Consider the following 16,224-nt stretch of genomic DNA (forward strand, 5'->3'; position numbering starts at 1 on the left):
ATACAAAAGTCCTGTCAAGTTTTAAGCAGCTTAAGAGCACCCTTCTCTGGACATATAGTTCCAATCCCAGTGATGTGGTCAAGACAGGCAAACAAATAGCAACAGGAGGTGAAGGTATGCAGACAACACTCAGATATCCATTTTGCTTTCTGAAATGGTAAAGCATACATTGCAGCACTCATTAATCAGTTAATTAACTCACTACTTTGAAATGACTGTATGTTCAATCTGATGGTATGACTTAGTCAATCCCTTCTACTTACGAGTTTAAAAGTCATTAACATGATAACACTAAGTAAGAGAACCAGCCTTCTCCTTAAAAATACCTACTCCCAAAAGACCAGGAACATTTTAACGTAAATCAGTCACTCTGAAAAAGTGATGAATGGAAATGACACACAGGAGAGATTGGTGTTTTAACTTCAACTATTAATCTGAGCATAGAGGATTATTAACTTTATTCTCAAAAGTTCTGCTTTGAAAAGTTAAACTGTAAAGATGGCAAGTCTCTGCTCATATTTGCCTTTCTGAACAGGCACAGGAGAGGGAAGGAGCTGGCTTCTGTCCTTCACGTACTGACAGAGATCTCTTCATCAAAGCATTTTACTAAGACTGGAACCTCATCAAGGCAGTGAGCTTGCAGTTTTAACGTGGAAGACTCTGCAAATAACAAGTGGCTGATTTGGCGTAAAGAAATCAGCACTGATTCTACTATTGAATTATACCTGTGGGAAAATGCAAGAAAAGAGGGATAAAGGAATGGAAGGGACAAGAAAGTAGGAACTTGTCATCAACTCAGCAGTGGAGACACTGGAAGGGAGCAAAACAAAACAAAACAAACAAAAAAAATCCCACAAAACCAACCAACTCAAAAAAAAAAAAAAAAATCCATAAAATTAGAAGCTTGGGAGAAGGGAATTCTAGCTTCCCCCAGATGGCTAATTTATAATGGAAAAGGTATCAAAAATGGAAATGCCAAAATTCTTGTATTCTTGTATTTACCTATCATGTAACGTCACTTCAAATGATTGAGGTGTTATGCTTTTGTGGGATTTTTTTTCTGTCAATCCAAGTAATACAGCTTTCTCTTTTATCTTGTATTTCAGGTAGGTAATCTCCAGTACTGAAGTGGATAAACCTATCAACTTATATCACATGCAGCACTGAAAAGGCATCAGATGTTAAACAACTCATTACTCAGCTGGGAAAGATCAAAACTAATGACAGATGAAATGCTCTCTCTCTCTCTTGTTATTAGTCCCCTGACTCATCCCATTCCCACTGTGCTGCTCTTTATTTTTTGCTGCCTGCGTCTACATAACAAGCCATACTGTTGTTGCAGGTAGCTCCTGTGACTCACACCTTGGGTTCACCCACCTGTCATTTGTGAGTGAGATGAACTACTATGGCACTGCTTTCCTCTGGGGTCTCTCACTATATCTGACCGGGCTACTGGGACTGCCAGTCTGCTTTTCAGCAGGGTTTTGTTTTTTTTTTTAATGTTTAAACATATAAGTTATCTATTTTTACCAAACATACTATTATGAGTGCTTGAACAAAGACTGTTAATTAATGATTATATGAATACATTTGCTAATCAAAGTGCAACAACTCATTATCACAACAATTTTCCCAGGTAGAAGAGAAATAACCAATTTCTGATATCAGTAAAAATGATGAATAAATATGGCATGTGATGGCAATAGTATTTCTAAAAAATGGGAAAATGCAATGTCTGTATGCAAAAGGCACAATATCAACTTCATATCTAGGAATAAGAAAAAACTAAAGAATTCATATGGATTATATTTTCCTGAGAAAGAAAAATGAATCTTTTCCACCTTCTCCTTAACTCAAAGATGTTAAAAAAACCACCTTTCTACTGGTCTCCTTCTCCTATTTTTGTTGGTTCAAGCTGTGACTGCTTTCCATAATTATTGAGCCATGCGTCAGAAACAGCCAGTAACAACTAGTATGAACATACTTTCCTTGAATACTTTTTATTCTGCCTCTGTGTGCGTTCTGTAATTGAACTTACATTTCTTGTAGTTCTCCCCTCTCCTTCAGTAAAAACAGCAGTGTCCCGCATTCACAGTTACACACCACTCAATTGGCACACTCTCCACAGATTTTATTCATCACCAACAATATCCGAGTACTGTACATATGTTAAAGCCTTCTAAAGCATCACGCTGATATTCTGTAATGCCCATAAGACAACACTATATCACTACATCTGTCTTAAAGAAATATCCACATCGTGATTAGCTCACAAAGCTTTCAGCACTAACTCTGACCAGCCCACTTGCCCACCCCACAAAAACTCCCAAAACAAACCCTCAGCTATTGCAGCGCCTTATCTGTAAACTGTGAATGTTTCTTTCTGCTTGAAAGTGAAGAGCAAAACTTTGGCATTTACTTGCTGTCTCTCCTTAGTAAAAATAAAAATGATATTTTAGAGCTCCTTCTAATCCCTATGATTCATATGTCAGACTCCCTACATTCATCATTTCAAACAAGTTTTTTTACCCATTTTCAGGCCTAATGGTGAACCATGTTCAAGGCAAATTATCTTCTTTTTATTCCTAATGTTCTAATCAGTGTTAGTAAAGAACACACATGACAACCTTCATGCAATTATTACTGTTGACTGGCAAGTTGTCTATATAAGCTATCTACTTCATTCCTCCAAAACATTTTAAAACCATGGAGAAAACAATAGCAAGCCCTTCTTCTGTTCATCAAAATGCATAATCACATGGTGAGAACAAACTCTCCTGACTATTTTTTTCCTGGGAGCTTTTAAAGTTTCAAATCATAGCCACAATATATATCTGATGAATAACATGATTACGACTTCACCTTGAGAGTACAGACTTTAGGCATTCATGGGGTCATGCAGTACTGCAGACAAGTCAGCCATCAACCACTGTTTTTAACAGGTGTTTTCTGAAACCTGAGTGCCCATGACTGTGCTCATCAGCGTTAATCACAGAAAGTGGCTTAGATCCATAGATAGGAATAACTAAAATTTCCGCATTAAACTGACAAATTTCCCGAGAACCATATAGGAAACTACTTGAGAGTCATCTGCAAGCCCAACTTCAGATGTGTGGATGTGTAACTACACATAAAGCTACTGAGAAAACTGCCTTATTCTTTCCTTCAATAAGCTTCCAGTTGACCTGACATGTAATCACTTCAGTTCTGAGATGGTTCAGGCTCTGCTAGAGGAGACACTTTTAGAACAATTCAATTTTTAAAACACAACCTCTGGTGTGATTTTCACACTCGCGATCATAATTTGTCCATAAGCAGACTATATTGTTCATAATAAAAACAGATTATTCCACTCTTAAGCTCAGGAAACTATTACTCAAGCAATGATGGTTTATGCCATAGCATTGCTTATATGCTTAAGCAGTCAAGACTAAAGCATTACTACGATTTCCAGCAGAATTTCCATTATGTTTTAGATGCTACACTAGTCACTGTTAATCTAGAAATCTAGTTTTAGCCGCTAGCATACTAGGGTATGTAGGTATATTAATGTGCTTTCTGCAAAGCTATCCATGCAAATTCATGTATTTGTTGCATCCAGTCTGAGCCTACTTGCAAGTAAGATTGTGGGTGACTCAGCTTGAGGTGAACCATCACTACAAAGACCATCTGCAACAGCACATTGTATGTTCTCTCTGTTCAAAGACCTAATTGCACTTACCCTCACAGGCTCTAGCTGGATGATGTAATTCAGCAAGCCTCTGTGAAGTCTAGGGTCTTTTACAAAAAGCATTCTTGGCTGAAATTGTAATTGGCATGCAGTGTCCTGCTACAATGGCCTCAGAAAGCAGTGAGCTAGTGTCAGGATAAGTCAGTATAGAATTATGCTGAAAAAGCCACGTGTAGTAGTTGACTAGCTGGGTATGTAGACTGTAAATATCCATTCTGCAACAGCAAATGATGGAGACCTTGGTGTAAAATAAGATTTGAGTGCAATGAGACCATTAGCTCATCAGACTCAACAAGCTAAAAAAAAAGAGTAATTCTGGGGTGCTTAATATTTGTTCTTGCTTGTCATGACATACTAAAGACACCACAGGTGAGCACAACAGGTTGTAGGTCTGCAGGCAGTACAAGTCAGAGCAGCCAGCTCCCAAGGCCATACTTCCACTGATTCTTCTATGTTAAATCCCATTTGGAATTAGACAAGGATGTTTTTTCCCCTCTTCAATAATTGTTTATTTGTATCTATAATAAGTCCCATCATTCGTGTTAAAGACTTTGTAATATACTAAGTTGTGCACCATAGTTCTTTGCATAAAATGAAGGTATAATTTTATACAGAGTTCTTTATCAAAAGCACTCAAATGAGTATCAATAAATCATTAATGCTATAAAGTTAGGAAAAGTCTGTCTGCGCCAAGGAATGAGTTATAGAATCAGGACAGGTGCTAACAGCTTTGTTTTTATCCCCTTGTTTTCAGAGACTTTTATCTTGGCATATACAATATATTGGCACTCAGTCAAGGACTTGGGTATTTTTCACAATCCATTTCACCTCCTGCTTGTAGGTGACTGGAATGCTGTTACCCTAATTAGTCTGCGATTCGCTAGCTCTAGTGAATTTACACCAAATATAAACTTGCTGGAATTAAGTCAATCTGAGAGCCTCTTAAATGTGGATAAAAATCTGAATAGTAATTGGCACACATCTAGGGGTTAGTATTCTTTTTCATCAAATAGCTTGCAAACTCTTTTTGAGCATATTTTAATCTGGTAAAGACAATGAAATTATTTACTTTTGAAAGTTTTCAAGAAAGAAATTGAACAAAAACGCTGTGTTTGAATTCAAGCAGCTTGCTCACAAAAATGTACATAAATATCAAGATCAAGCAACTTATTTTCTCTCTATGAATATATGAAATATAAAGCAATATAATCCATCCCTTTTTCAAAATTTCACAGGGTGAAATAATCTTTAATTTACCATTGCTTTTGTGTTTTTCTGAAGCACAACAGTTTGTACAGCCCATAGAAAATTATCTATGTTTGAAATGTTTCACTTTGTGGATATTTTACTTGATAAAACACCTAAGGAATGACTCAGTAAACAATATAATCACATCATCCTATTTATTATAATCGCAACATTCTATAAAAGGTTAAATTCAGATACCATTCCCTGGGCTGATTTGGCTAATATAGTCATTGTTAAAGAGATATGGTCAGTAATTCTGCATTAAAAAATGACTGCTTTTTCAACTAGGTTTTTACTTGCTGTTTTCAGAGGCAATACTATGAAATAAAAACAAAAATACCTCTCTTGCTTTGATAAAAATGATTAAAATGCTAGCCCATAAGACCCTTTTTTTACAGATAATTTATGGACAGCTTTACTTTTTACAAGTTGTTTAAAGGACTCTTCCAGGTCTTCTCCAAGTACTTGCAGGAACGTGACTTAATTGTGGTAGACCTACCCATTTTGCTTTCCCTCACAAACAAACAATTGCAAAGTTCCAGTTTTTATTGGATATAATCCTGTGCTGATGGCTAGGTATGTAATACATGCTGTTATGCATACGCACACAGATATATATCTATGAGCATATAGACATTTATATGTATTTTTTAACTGGAGAGAATTTGCTCATCATTTGACCATTTTCATATGGATGCTTTTGTGGGTAGTAAGAGTACCATAAGTCATCAGCCACTGCTTTATGCTTTAAAGGAAGTATGTGCACTTACATTTTCATCATTATCTTCATGGTCCTTAGAGAAAAATACTCTCATGTTTCCTAGCAATCAATGGTTTTGAGTTCAAGCTGAAATTCATTTGCTACATGTACACAAACTCCTAGCACATTAAAGAAAACCCGCTACTCTCAACACAAAAGTTTGAAGAGTTCAGATTCCATCCAGGATAGAGAACTGACAGGAAAGTTGATTAGCAGAACTAAAATGACAGTTATGCTGTTCTGGTGAGTTTTTTAGTCACGTATAGTAAAAATTACTGCCTGGTATTTGAAGGAGAAAATCTGCAAAGAGAAAAAAATGAACCCTGCTGTGCTTTTTCTTTTCCCTTGCAATTGATAAAGTTAATGCCTCAGGTTATATACAAAAGTTGTTGTATCAGTGACTGCTGTGTACTACTGTACATATATTCTAATTTGAAAACCATAGCACACAAGGTAAGACAGAGAATAACTATTAATGTGGATCATTTAATAGGATGCCACACTCTACTAACTTATGGGAGATAAAAGTCCATTCTTCAGAGGTTAGGTTTTGTACAAATAGTTTCTAAAATCATGAAAACATTTTGTTCACACTTAAGACTCTTTCCTTCTTTGTGCTGGACTAATTTACTAGCAAAAACATTCCTAAGGTTGAAAATTAAACTATGGAATACTTCTTGCAGTTCCAGACAGTACAAACTTCTGTAAATACTTTCTATGTAAGGATTACCTTTTTCATTACAGAAAATGCAACTGTTTACGGAGCTGACCAGAGTACGGAAAAAGTAGGTTAAACAATGGCGCTTATTTCAAAAGGAACTCCATATTCATTGGTAGCACAAAAAGATACATATCCGCATAAAAATGAATAAATGTATATAAAATATGTAAATAAATGAATAAATATAGTATACTAGTCAATTAATAGATTGACAGATTTTTTTTCATATAGCAATACTGACTTGGATTAGTTATAAAGTTTACAGCTGTTTTGCAAGTCACCACAGACATCTCAGCCTTAGGTTCTTGGACACAGGCAGTCAGCTACAAAAGCAGATCATAAATGTTGTCATAACTGTCTACAGCCACAATTCAGTATGTGTTGCAGAGTGCAACGGCAGTCCTCATCTTCCTGAACTGGTCTGTACACTAAACTCATTATACTTCGCATGAACACAGGCTAAAAACCAGATCTGAAATGCAGAAACTCTGCAACAAAAATATTGTCATCTTCAGACACGTGACTTTCTGTAGAAAATTAAGCTTTCCCTTCTCTTAATTTGCAGGACAAAACCATCTCTGTATAAGCCCACTCCAACATGAGAGAGACATATCAAAAACACTATAATTAAAGTATTCAAGGAACAGTCAATGTCTCCTCCAGAATAGATAAGTATGAATTCCCCATAGCACTCAGTTAAAAGTGTTTGCCATTTCAACATCCCCTTACATAGGGTAAAGCGGAAATTTTAAATAGTATGAGATTCATTTTGACTCTTACCAGAAAAGACACTGGGGATCTTGGAAAGAAAACTTTTGACTGTACGAATAGGAATCCCATTTTTCTCATCTTGCATGCGGGCTATGACGTCTTCCATCTGAAAACAGAGGGGAAAAAATGAATAAACAGATCCAGAAATATTTCCTAAAATGAATTATCCAAGGAATCCTAGATCAGCCTCTCAGAATGAGAAGTCCACTCTTGTTATTTCTTTTTTAATTTCTAATTTTTAGATTTTTACTGAACAGGGTAAAAAAACTGCACAATGGTAAAAAAAAAAATGTGCGCAAAGTCTCTTGAGAAAGAAATAGCAAGGCAGAAGAGGTTTAGTCAAAGCAGTTAAAAGGAGTTAAAAGAAAAAGTTAAAAACCATTGCTGGATGTAGAACTTCATGTTTGATTGTACTTCTGGTATTGTACCAAATACAAAAGCAAAATAGACTCATACAGCCTTCCAGGGGACTGATACAGCTCTCAAAAAGACTGTTCAAAACAAAAACAGAGTTTTTAAGTTCAAAGCAAAAATTCCTTTTTTAAGATAATATAATGTATGGCATGATGCAATCTTACATCCCTGGAGACAGCAGAGCCAGAAAGGTAGGATTTATTGTAGTTAATGGAATCGGTAGAAAAAATGTTCAAAATCAATTTGCTGTATTTTTAAAATATTTTTACATTAGCTATTTTTTTTGCAACTCAGTTTTTTAGGCTAATTTGGCCCATACATTTTACAAATTATGCTCAACCCAAAGGTTCACTTTCCTGTGAACTATGAACAGCAAGCCCGGTTACTTGAAAATGCAAAGAATATTTAGATTGGCTGGTTGTATTCTCAAACATTTCATTATTTCAGTTTACACATTAGATAATTCCCATCTTTCTTCTTTGATTATTTAACTTCTCAAAATATTCAATGGTATTGTGATAAAGTCAATTACAACCATTTCTGGTTTTTTCTTAAATCACCAACATACTCCATATGAAAAACTCTGTGTGACAGAGCATTTCACATCATTTTATTAGATACATATTTTAAAAAAAAAAAAAAATCTATCTCACCTCTGTTCCCCCAATATGTTCCCAAATAATTCATTAAAAGTTTTTGGCTCAGTTGTGTTAAGAAAAGGTACAAACAGACAAAGTTCTGTTCTACACCTTTTTTCCACAGAAATCTGATGACCCAAATCAGCAAAGAGCAAATCATCATTAGTTGCAGCTGTGAATTGGCCCAATGGAGGAGTTGTCTAGAACCAGGAAAAGCAGCTGCAGTCACCAGTGGTATACATAGGAAAACAGAACAAAAATCCATACCAGAAAAGAAAGCAAATCAATTAGTTCATCTGCTCATGAAAAACTTGTTTATACAGAGGGCCTGGAGGCTCACATGCTCTATGTTCTTATGGATCAGACATTAACAATGCAAGGAACACAAATCCAGTGGCATAGTCCAAAACAGAAAGTACACATGAGAAGTAGATATTGTTATTACAGCACATGGCCAGATGTGGAACACTGAGTCTGTTACTCAGAATTAAGGAATATACGAATACAACAGAAGAAACAAACAAATGTTCATTGTAATTACTTTCATCTGACAGGGAATTTAATTATTTAAACAGAAAAAGGCTATTAATAGTGTTCTGAATAAATTGTCAAGCACACAAATGGTTGTCTATGAAAAGGCATCTGTCCCTACATTTATTATCCATATAGTCAGAGAAGGTTCATTTTAACTCCTTCTAAATTGAGTTGGCAAACTCTCTTATTGAGCCCTTTAATAAATAAGATGTCACTCTAATTCAAGTTAATAACTTTGCTTTAAACAATAAAGTAAATTATTATCATAGGTGCATGGGCCTTCTATGGAAATGAACAGAAGTAAATTTGATGATAAATTCCACATATGTATCCTAAACTTATAAGAATATTGCTAGAACTTTGTAGTGTATAATAAAGTGTGTTACACTGGGACAAAGTTTAGAAGACAATTTAGAAGACAACATGATAAAGGTGTATTTGCATTATAAAAAGGATTACTACAAATGTAGGACACAATCCTGGAACATAATATTACTAGTAGTGATATACAGTTATCTATTTTTCAGGAACACACATGAGTGTTTCACACCTTGCATTCCTAGTGCTGTCAGTAATCCTTCTTTGGAGGGTATATGGAATAAATTGTTAACTGACACATACGCTTTCCTGAACTTGCTTCATGGACAAGATTTAATCTAAATGGTATCAAGCCTAACTCTGATAGGGACTGTAGCTCTGGGGGAGTTCTCTGGTTTTGATCAGCAAAGTGAGCTCCAGGATGTCTGCACTGCAAAATTACACCTTCCCCTGCACGTCTAGGTCAGATTATTGTTCCATGTCAGGAGCAAACACCCACTGTGCAAAAAGCAGCTCATACTCCAGGCAGCATCACTGAGAACTGCCTGGTTAATTCAGTGTTCAAAGATTACTGCATGAGCAGGAATGTTCTGAAACAAGATACAACACAGCAGCAGACTCCTAATTAGTCACAGCTGACCTGCAATTCTGTATGTTATCTGTTAGACTACAAAATTCTTACTTATCTTGTCCCTTTTTACACAGAAATCTGAAAGGTCACTCTTGGTTTGTGGTCATCTTTAATACTAAACCTAAGAACTCAAGAAAATGAAAGGCACAACAACAACAACAACAAAAGCTTCAATTAAAGATTCAAAATCATCTAATTCAAAATATGCAGTTGCACAGTTTAACTTTCAATATATGTAATGCCTATTTCTACCTTAGTTGCTATAAATTCAGCAAATGTATAATCTCTTCCACTGAAAAAACATCACATTTAATTATATTTGAGAAGCAGCACTCAAGCCACATCTCTGTCATTTATCAACAACGACCTAAGACAATGAAAAGGGCAGAATAGTTTAATTAGAATGATGAAAGAAAATCTTCATCTAATTTTGCTCAAGAAGTCTAATCTGGGAAACACAAGCTGCTTCCCAACACAATAATTTTCCTGCCTGATGGATCATTGTTTGCTTCTGAGTCACCTGACCTGGTGCTCAAAAGTGAAATATAAGCTACTTCACCTCAGAATTAGGCCTTCAAAGTTCTTGTGTGCTTACCTGGATGAACCTGATGGGCTCTGATCATACAACGGAATCTTTGTTAGTCCTAAGCCTCCGGAAAGAACTCAGAGAAAACAAATCTACAAACAAACCTGCCTCTTGATCACTCTGCAAATGAAGCTAATGTGCTTGAGAAAAGGAAGTTGTATAAGCAGATCTTTTAGCTTTTCAGTCATCATTATATACAATTAACAGGGAAAATGTAGCTAGAAGGAAGTTCATAGTGCAGCAAGGATTGAAGAGGAGCATTTCTAAATAAATGTATACTTCAAAAAATGTGCCATTTGTTTACCAGGGAGGCAATTCTAACCCTGACAAAAAGTCACTAACATTCTGACCCATAGGCAACTCAGACCAAACTTAAAATATTGATATTTAAAACTTCACTTATCTCCTTGTGAAGATAATCTGCAGTCTTCATCTTGACAGGTAAGGGCTCTATTTCAAACACTAACTTTGCAACAACAGTGACAATGCATCTTATATGAAGCAAACAGAAAGAGGATAGTGATATCCTGTTATAGAAAGGCAAGAGGATACAGGAACCATTGCCTAATAATGACCTCTGTGTCTGCTTCAAATGCACTGGAAGCCAGGCATGGAGATGTGTCTCACCCCAGGGAAAGAACCCATAAAGTCCACAGCAAATCCACAGAGGAAGAGAGATGGGGAAGAGAGATGAAAAGTTATCAAATAGGAAGCGAAGGTGGCTGTTCTCAGTCGTATATTGCTGAAAGTCCATTGAAGGACTGTGCTTATTAGGCTTACCTTCTTCTTTGATATGATCATAAGAGGTTTCTGCCATATGGGGTACAATTCACCTCTTCTATCCTCAATTATCAGTCACTACCCAAAGGTATCTGACTTTCTTCATTATTGACAGTGGAATTCTTGACAATAAACCAGGACTAGTATACTTACCTACTTACAGGCAGGTGAAATCAATACAACTCCAAGGAGCAGTATTTTTATGCTTCCTTAGATTTCCGTGCCAGGTGGTTTGGGAAGCACCTATTTTTAAAATTTCATTGCTAATCAACCACACATCTTGCAAAAATTATCCCCTTGCCCCATAATTCAGCCTCTTGGCTTAAGAAGTGGGATTTTTTAATTAATTCCAAGACTGCAAAAGTCAAAAGCTCAAAAAGTTTGTCAGTGCAGGACAACAGTTTTTTCTTCCCTTAAAAGTAAGACTAAAACAATTCTATTAAAGATGGTCACTAGATACAAGGATTCCAAGACCAGAAAAAGAAAGCAGTGGTCTGGAACTAATTAAAATCCAAGAGATACATAGTAAAACCTTGAAGCCTTGACCTGATTACATATTTGCAGACATCTCAGTTCAATTTCTGTTACTAAAACACATTACAGAGCCAAGGAATTAAAAGCATATCCAGGAATACTAGAATGAAACTAAGCATTATTTTGTCCTCAGTTATCATACCTCAGACCAGGGGATCGCTCTTACATTGATTGTACTGGGGTCTACCCACACTGCAGCTTTATTAATTCTGCTAAAACCTTTCTTCATTTTACCCAAATACGGGAGTGGAATAACCCAGTGGAACTAATGACAAACCTCATCCAAACTTGTTAACTAAGTACAACAAGTTACAAGATGTGTTCTTTTCTTACACTACACAACGAGCTTCCCGAGACATTTTTTTCCCCTTCCTATCTCAACATGTTGAAGAGTCTGAGGTCTTCAGCACGGCTGGTCAGCAGGTTGCAGGAGGCTTCCCTTGGCCAGCCCTGTGCAGAGACCTATGTGAAGCAACATGGGCTGAACAAACCCAGCAGGGAAGGAGAAAGCTGCAAGGTTCCTCACAAAAGTAATGGCCATTTTTTCTGTTTTCCAACACACGCTAACTATACAGAACAGACAGATATATTCTCATCTTGTTAGGATTCTACTGATAATGAATTATTCCTCTTGCTTTCAACAGTACTTCTCTCTTGAAACTCCATTGTACTACATATGTTCTGTCTCACACACTGCCAATTATACTACAAATTGCCTGTTAAGACCTCCATCAGCTAGCAAGCTTGCAATTGCAGGATGCAGAAAATTTGTAGGAAAGTATTTTGCTGTGGTTCATTCATGCAAGGAAAAAAAAAAAAACGGTATATTTACATGAATGGCTAAACTACCCCATTAGAGCTACACTTTAGGAGCCTCAGCCTCTCTGTCTTCCCATGTGAGCTGCTCTTTGCCTGGACTACACATGCCAACAATCGCTGCAATATCCTTCTTTAATTGAATCATCACAGTGCCACCTGAGAGCTGCCCAACTCAGTGAACCAGGGGGCTTTTTTCAGCTACTCAAGCTGCATCACAGAGAAGCAAAGAGCACAAAATCGACGAACTACAAATCTCGGGAGGCTGCACTGACAAGCGCAGATACAGACAAACTGATTGCCAGATAGAATATTTCAGTGTTGCTCACGAAACTAAAGCAAATCATTTTCAGGTCAGGAGTGCTGACAACTCTTTTTCTAAATCAAGCGTGTAGAAATGAGATGGTTTGACATCTCTATATCAAAGATTTTAGCATTGCCCATTTTGTACAGAACGGGGTTATTTCAACTCTTCATTCCTACTTGGGATCAAAACAAAGTTTAAAACATTCACAAGTCCAGAAAAGTACATTTAGATTTTTGACTAAATTACAATGCTGAAAGATGGCTTAAAACATGCAAGGTTAACTGAACTGTTAGTGACAGTCATGCATGAAGTATCTGAGCTTGCTGAAAAACATAAACAGGAGGAGTTCCTCTAAGCCAGCAATATTGCATCTCTGGCCTACCAACACAGGAAACTGCCCTAAGTACTCTCTGATGAACATTAAATTAGAGAATAACAATGAAAAGAATACAAGATGACTGGTTTCATTCTTTCCAGAACCTCCATTTGCTGAAGTAATGATATGACAATATAAAATCAAATGACAAATCAACATAAAAGCTGCCAACCATATTAAATGGATACAATCAAGATTGTTCGAAGAGCCTAATTTACTACATATACCTATGACGCTAGCATGTCTGCCTCATGTTCCTTCTCTTCTGCAGTATGAAGTCACTGGTGTGAGCAAATAGTTCATACTCTGCCCTCAAACAGAAACCTTGTGTAGAGCCAAAGATGTTCTGTTTTTGTATGTAGCATAAAACTATATTGAAGCATTATGTGTCATCACTCTTATGTCTGCATTTGTAATTGTCAATTTGTGAATTTCTAATTAAGATTTAAATTTAATTGCACTATTTATCTGTACTGTATCAGACATAGCAAATAGGTAATGTTGCAAATTGGTTGTAAAACAAAGTGGTACTATATACACCAGCAGCCTGTATTTACACTAATTAAGTCGAGGGCAAGCTTTTGTCGGGAATAATTTAAGTTATCTTGAATTTATTCGAAAATTGATTCCAGTTCTGTGGAATTATTTTTGAGACCTGAGTTTTTTTCTGATTAGATGAACAGTGCCACTGGCCTTGTTCCTGCCATCAACACTGCATGCTCACCAGTTAACTTGCATCAATATGAAAGACTCTGCACACTTTGCTGATTTAGAGCTGTGGTTTTGGAATTATAACTTTAGGCATGTTCTTGTGTTACTCATGCATCTGAAATGCTTAATCAACATAACCAGCAGTTTATTACAAATCATGCAAGTAGTTATTTGCTTTTCATTCCTATGTCTTGCTCATTTTGAGCAGTTATACCAAATTCTGGATATCAATACCCAGAGACGCATTGTCCTTGGGACAATGAGTGAACGTGCACTTACAGTGACACAGACATGTTACTATAATGAAGCAGCAACTACCTTTCAGTAGCACTGTCCTATACGATAATAAAGTTGATGAAAATAAACCCCTTCATAGATACATTCTCTCAAAGCAGAAAAAAAAAAATAAAAAGGCACAATCTTCATGTAAAGTTCACTGAAATCACATAGAATGGGCAAAATCAGTTAAGTCATTGGCAGCTCAGATATTGATAACTACTGCACAGCAAAGAATTATCTACAAAGCTACTTTACAACATTGTCTCTGGGAGACAGAGTATCCAAGGAAGAAATACAGTTTCAGAATAAAAAAATCTGAAATAAAACAAACAAACAAACAAACATAAAATAAATGGCCTGCCAAAACAGAATTTAGTTGACGTTTTTTGAAACAAGTATGACTTAAAAGCGTACTTTGAACTTCTGTGATTAACGTGTAAACATGTGGCCTATTTGGAAGCCACAGCTGTCAGTGATCCCTAGATAAAGAACAGATAAAGGCTAATCCCCATCACATCAAACCATACAATATTGAATGGAATATCTTGAAGATATAATATAGTGCATTTTGTGGATAGTGATTTATGCAAATAAGTTATTCCTTTTTTCTCCCAGGGACTGCTGAATTTGAGCTAGTGGTTTGGTGCACCAACATGTCACACAGTATAACTTCTTTCTCTATCTCATACATTGGGTAAACTGAAGATCTCCCAGTAACCTTCCATTTCTATCACCATTCTACAGTGTCACCTGATTTATTTCCTACTGTGCCTTCTTTGGACAAGTTGAACTGAAAACAATTAATACTGCATTTCACCAGAAAAAAAAAAGTGCTTCTTTATTCTAATTCACAAAAATAGTGCAGGTTTGCATCTGTCAGTATATTTTTTGAAGAATTTAGAATGTCAGAACAATGTAAACAAACCTATAACACCACATGGGCTACTACTTCCAGGTTTTTCATTTAGATTAATATTTGTCTCACCTAAGATTCCTACAAATAAATATATAGGACATACACCCAGTTTACTGCATGTATATTAATGTGATATGGCTGGACAGTGAACAGCAGATTGCAACAGTTTCTAAAAGCTACTCAACTAGTATTACAGAAAAACCATACAACTTTGGAGGAATATATCATACTGATTCAACTTCAGAATTAAGAAAAAGTTGTAGAAAACGCTGTGCTAAGAGTCAGAATCTCTGTACTAGATCCAGTTGGATCAAACTAAGTAGCTTGAACATGGGTCTTAGAAACTTTGGATCACAAGTTTCATAGAGAGTTACTCTCAGAACAGAGAAGCTTGATCATCATAAAGTCATCTCTCACTTGAAAAATCCCACCTCTTTTTGAAGAGCATTTTTTCCATCACCAGTTTATCTGTTTTACCAGTTTAAAGGATGGCAAGTAACAAGGTTTAACAATGAAAGCACTACTTCAGATAGTCCTGTATCTGTTCCAGAGAGCACTTAGAAGGACCCGTCTCACAGTCCAAATACGTTAGAGGTTAATAATTGCTAGAAGAAATGAGATACTTGCTGGAAAAATCATATGTCCCTACGCAGAGGGATTACCCTGTAAGAGAGATCTACACTAATAAATTAAAATACAATAAATAGAGGTAATCTGCATGCACCTACCCATTCCAAGCAAAAAAATACATTCCTGCTTTTGACTGAATAGAATAAATACACTACCTATCTAGTCTTTACCCAGGCAAAATTAAAGGGCTGCAGATGACGTGTATGAATACAGTCAAACATGATTCTGTTCTGATGAACTGTCTCAAGCAAGTTGATAAAATTTCTTCCTAATTTGGAAAAACTGGAGCAAGTTACATTTAGCAGGTGAATCACTTGACTAGGACTTGGGAATCTTTGGTTTTCTTGTCTGCTTTACCACAAACCAACCTTTGGCAAGTCACTTCAACCTCCATTGGCTGTGAAATCTCAGACGCAGCTAAGGAGACCACCATTAACTGAATGACTTTCTAAATACTTCTGATGTGTTGGAGCATTACAATGCTAGACAAAATTAAAGCAACCAGATTTTCAACAGACTGGAGT

General features: G+C 36.2%; 1 protein-coding gene across 7 annotated transcripts in view; it reads right to left on the reverse strand.

Moving 5' to 3' along the window:
* The window catches only part of RGS7 (regulator of G protein signaling 7), a 240,103-nt gene that overhangs the window by 132,983 nt on the left and 90,896 nt on the right, over nt 1-16,224 (reverse strand). For all 7 annotated transcript variants that reach the window (XM_065057835.1, XM_065057838.1, XM_065057836.1 and 4 more), the window contains one exon: nt 7,240-7,336. In XM_065057835.1, the coding sequence (XP_064913907.1) occupies nt 7,240-7,336 (97 nt within the window). The remainder of the gene's footprint in view (nt 1-7,239; nt 7,337-16,224) is intronic.

Source organism: Columba livia, chromosome 3 (genome assembly GCF_036013475.1).
Source record: "Columba livia isolate bColLiv1 breed racing homer chromosome 3, bColLiv1.pat.W.v2, whole genome shotgun sequence".
In the NCBI taxonomy this organism is placed as follows: domain Eukaryota; kingdom Metazoa; phylum Chordata; class Aves; order Columbiformes; family Columbidae; genus Columba; species Columba livia.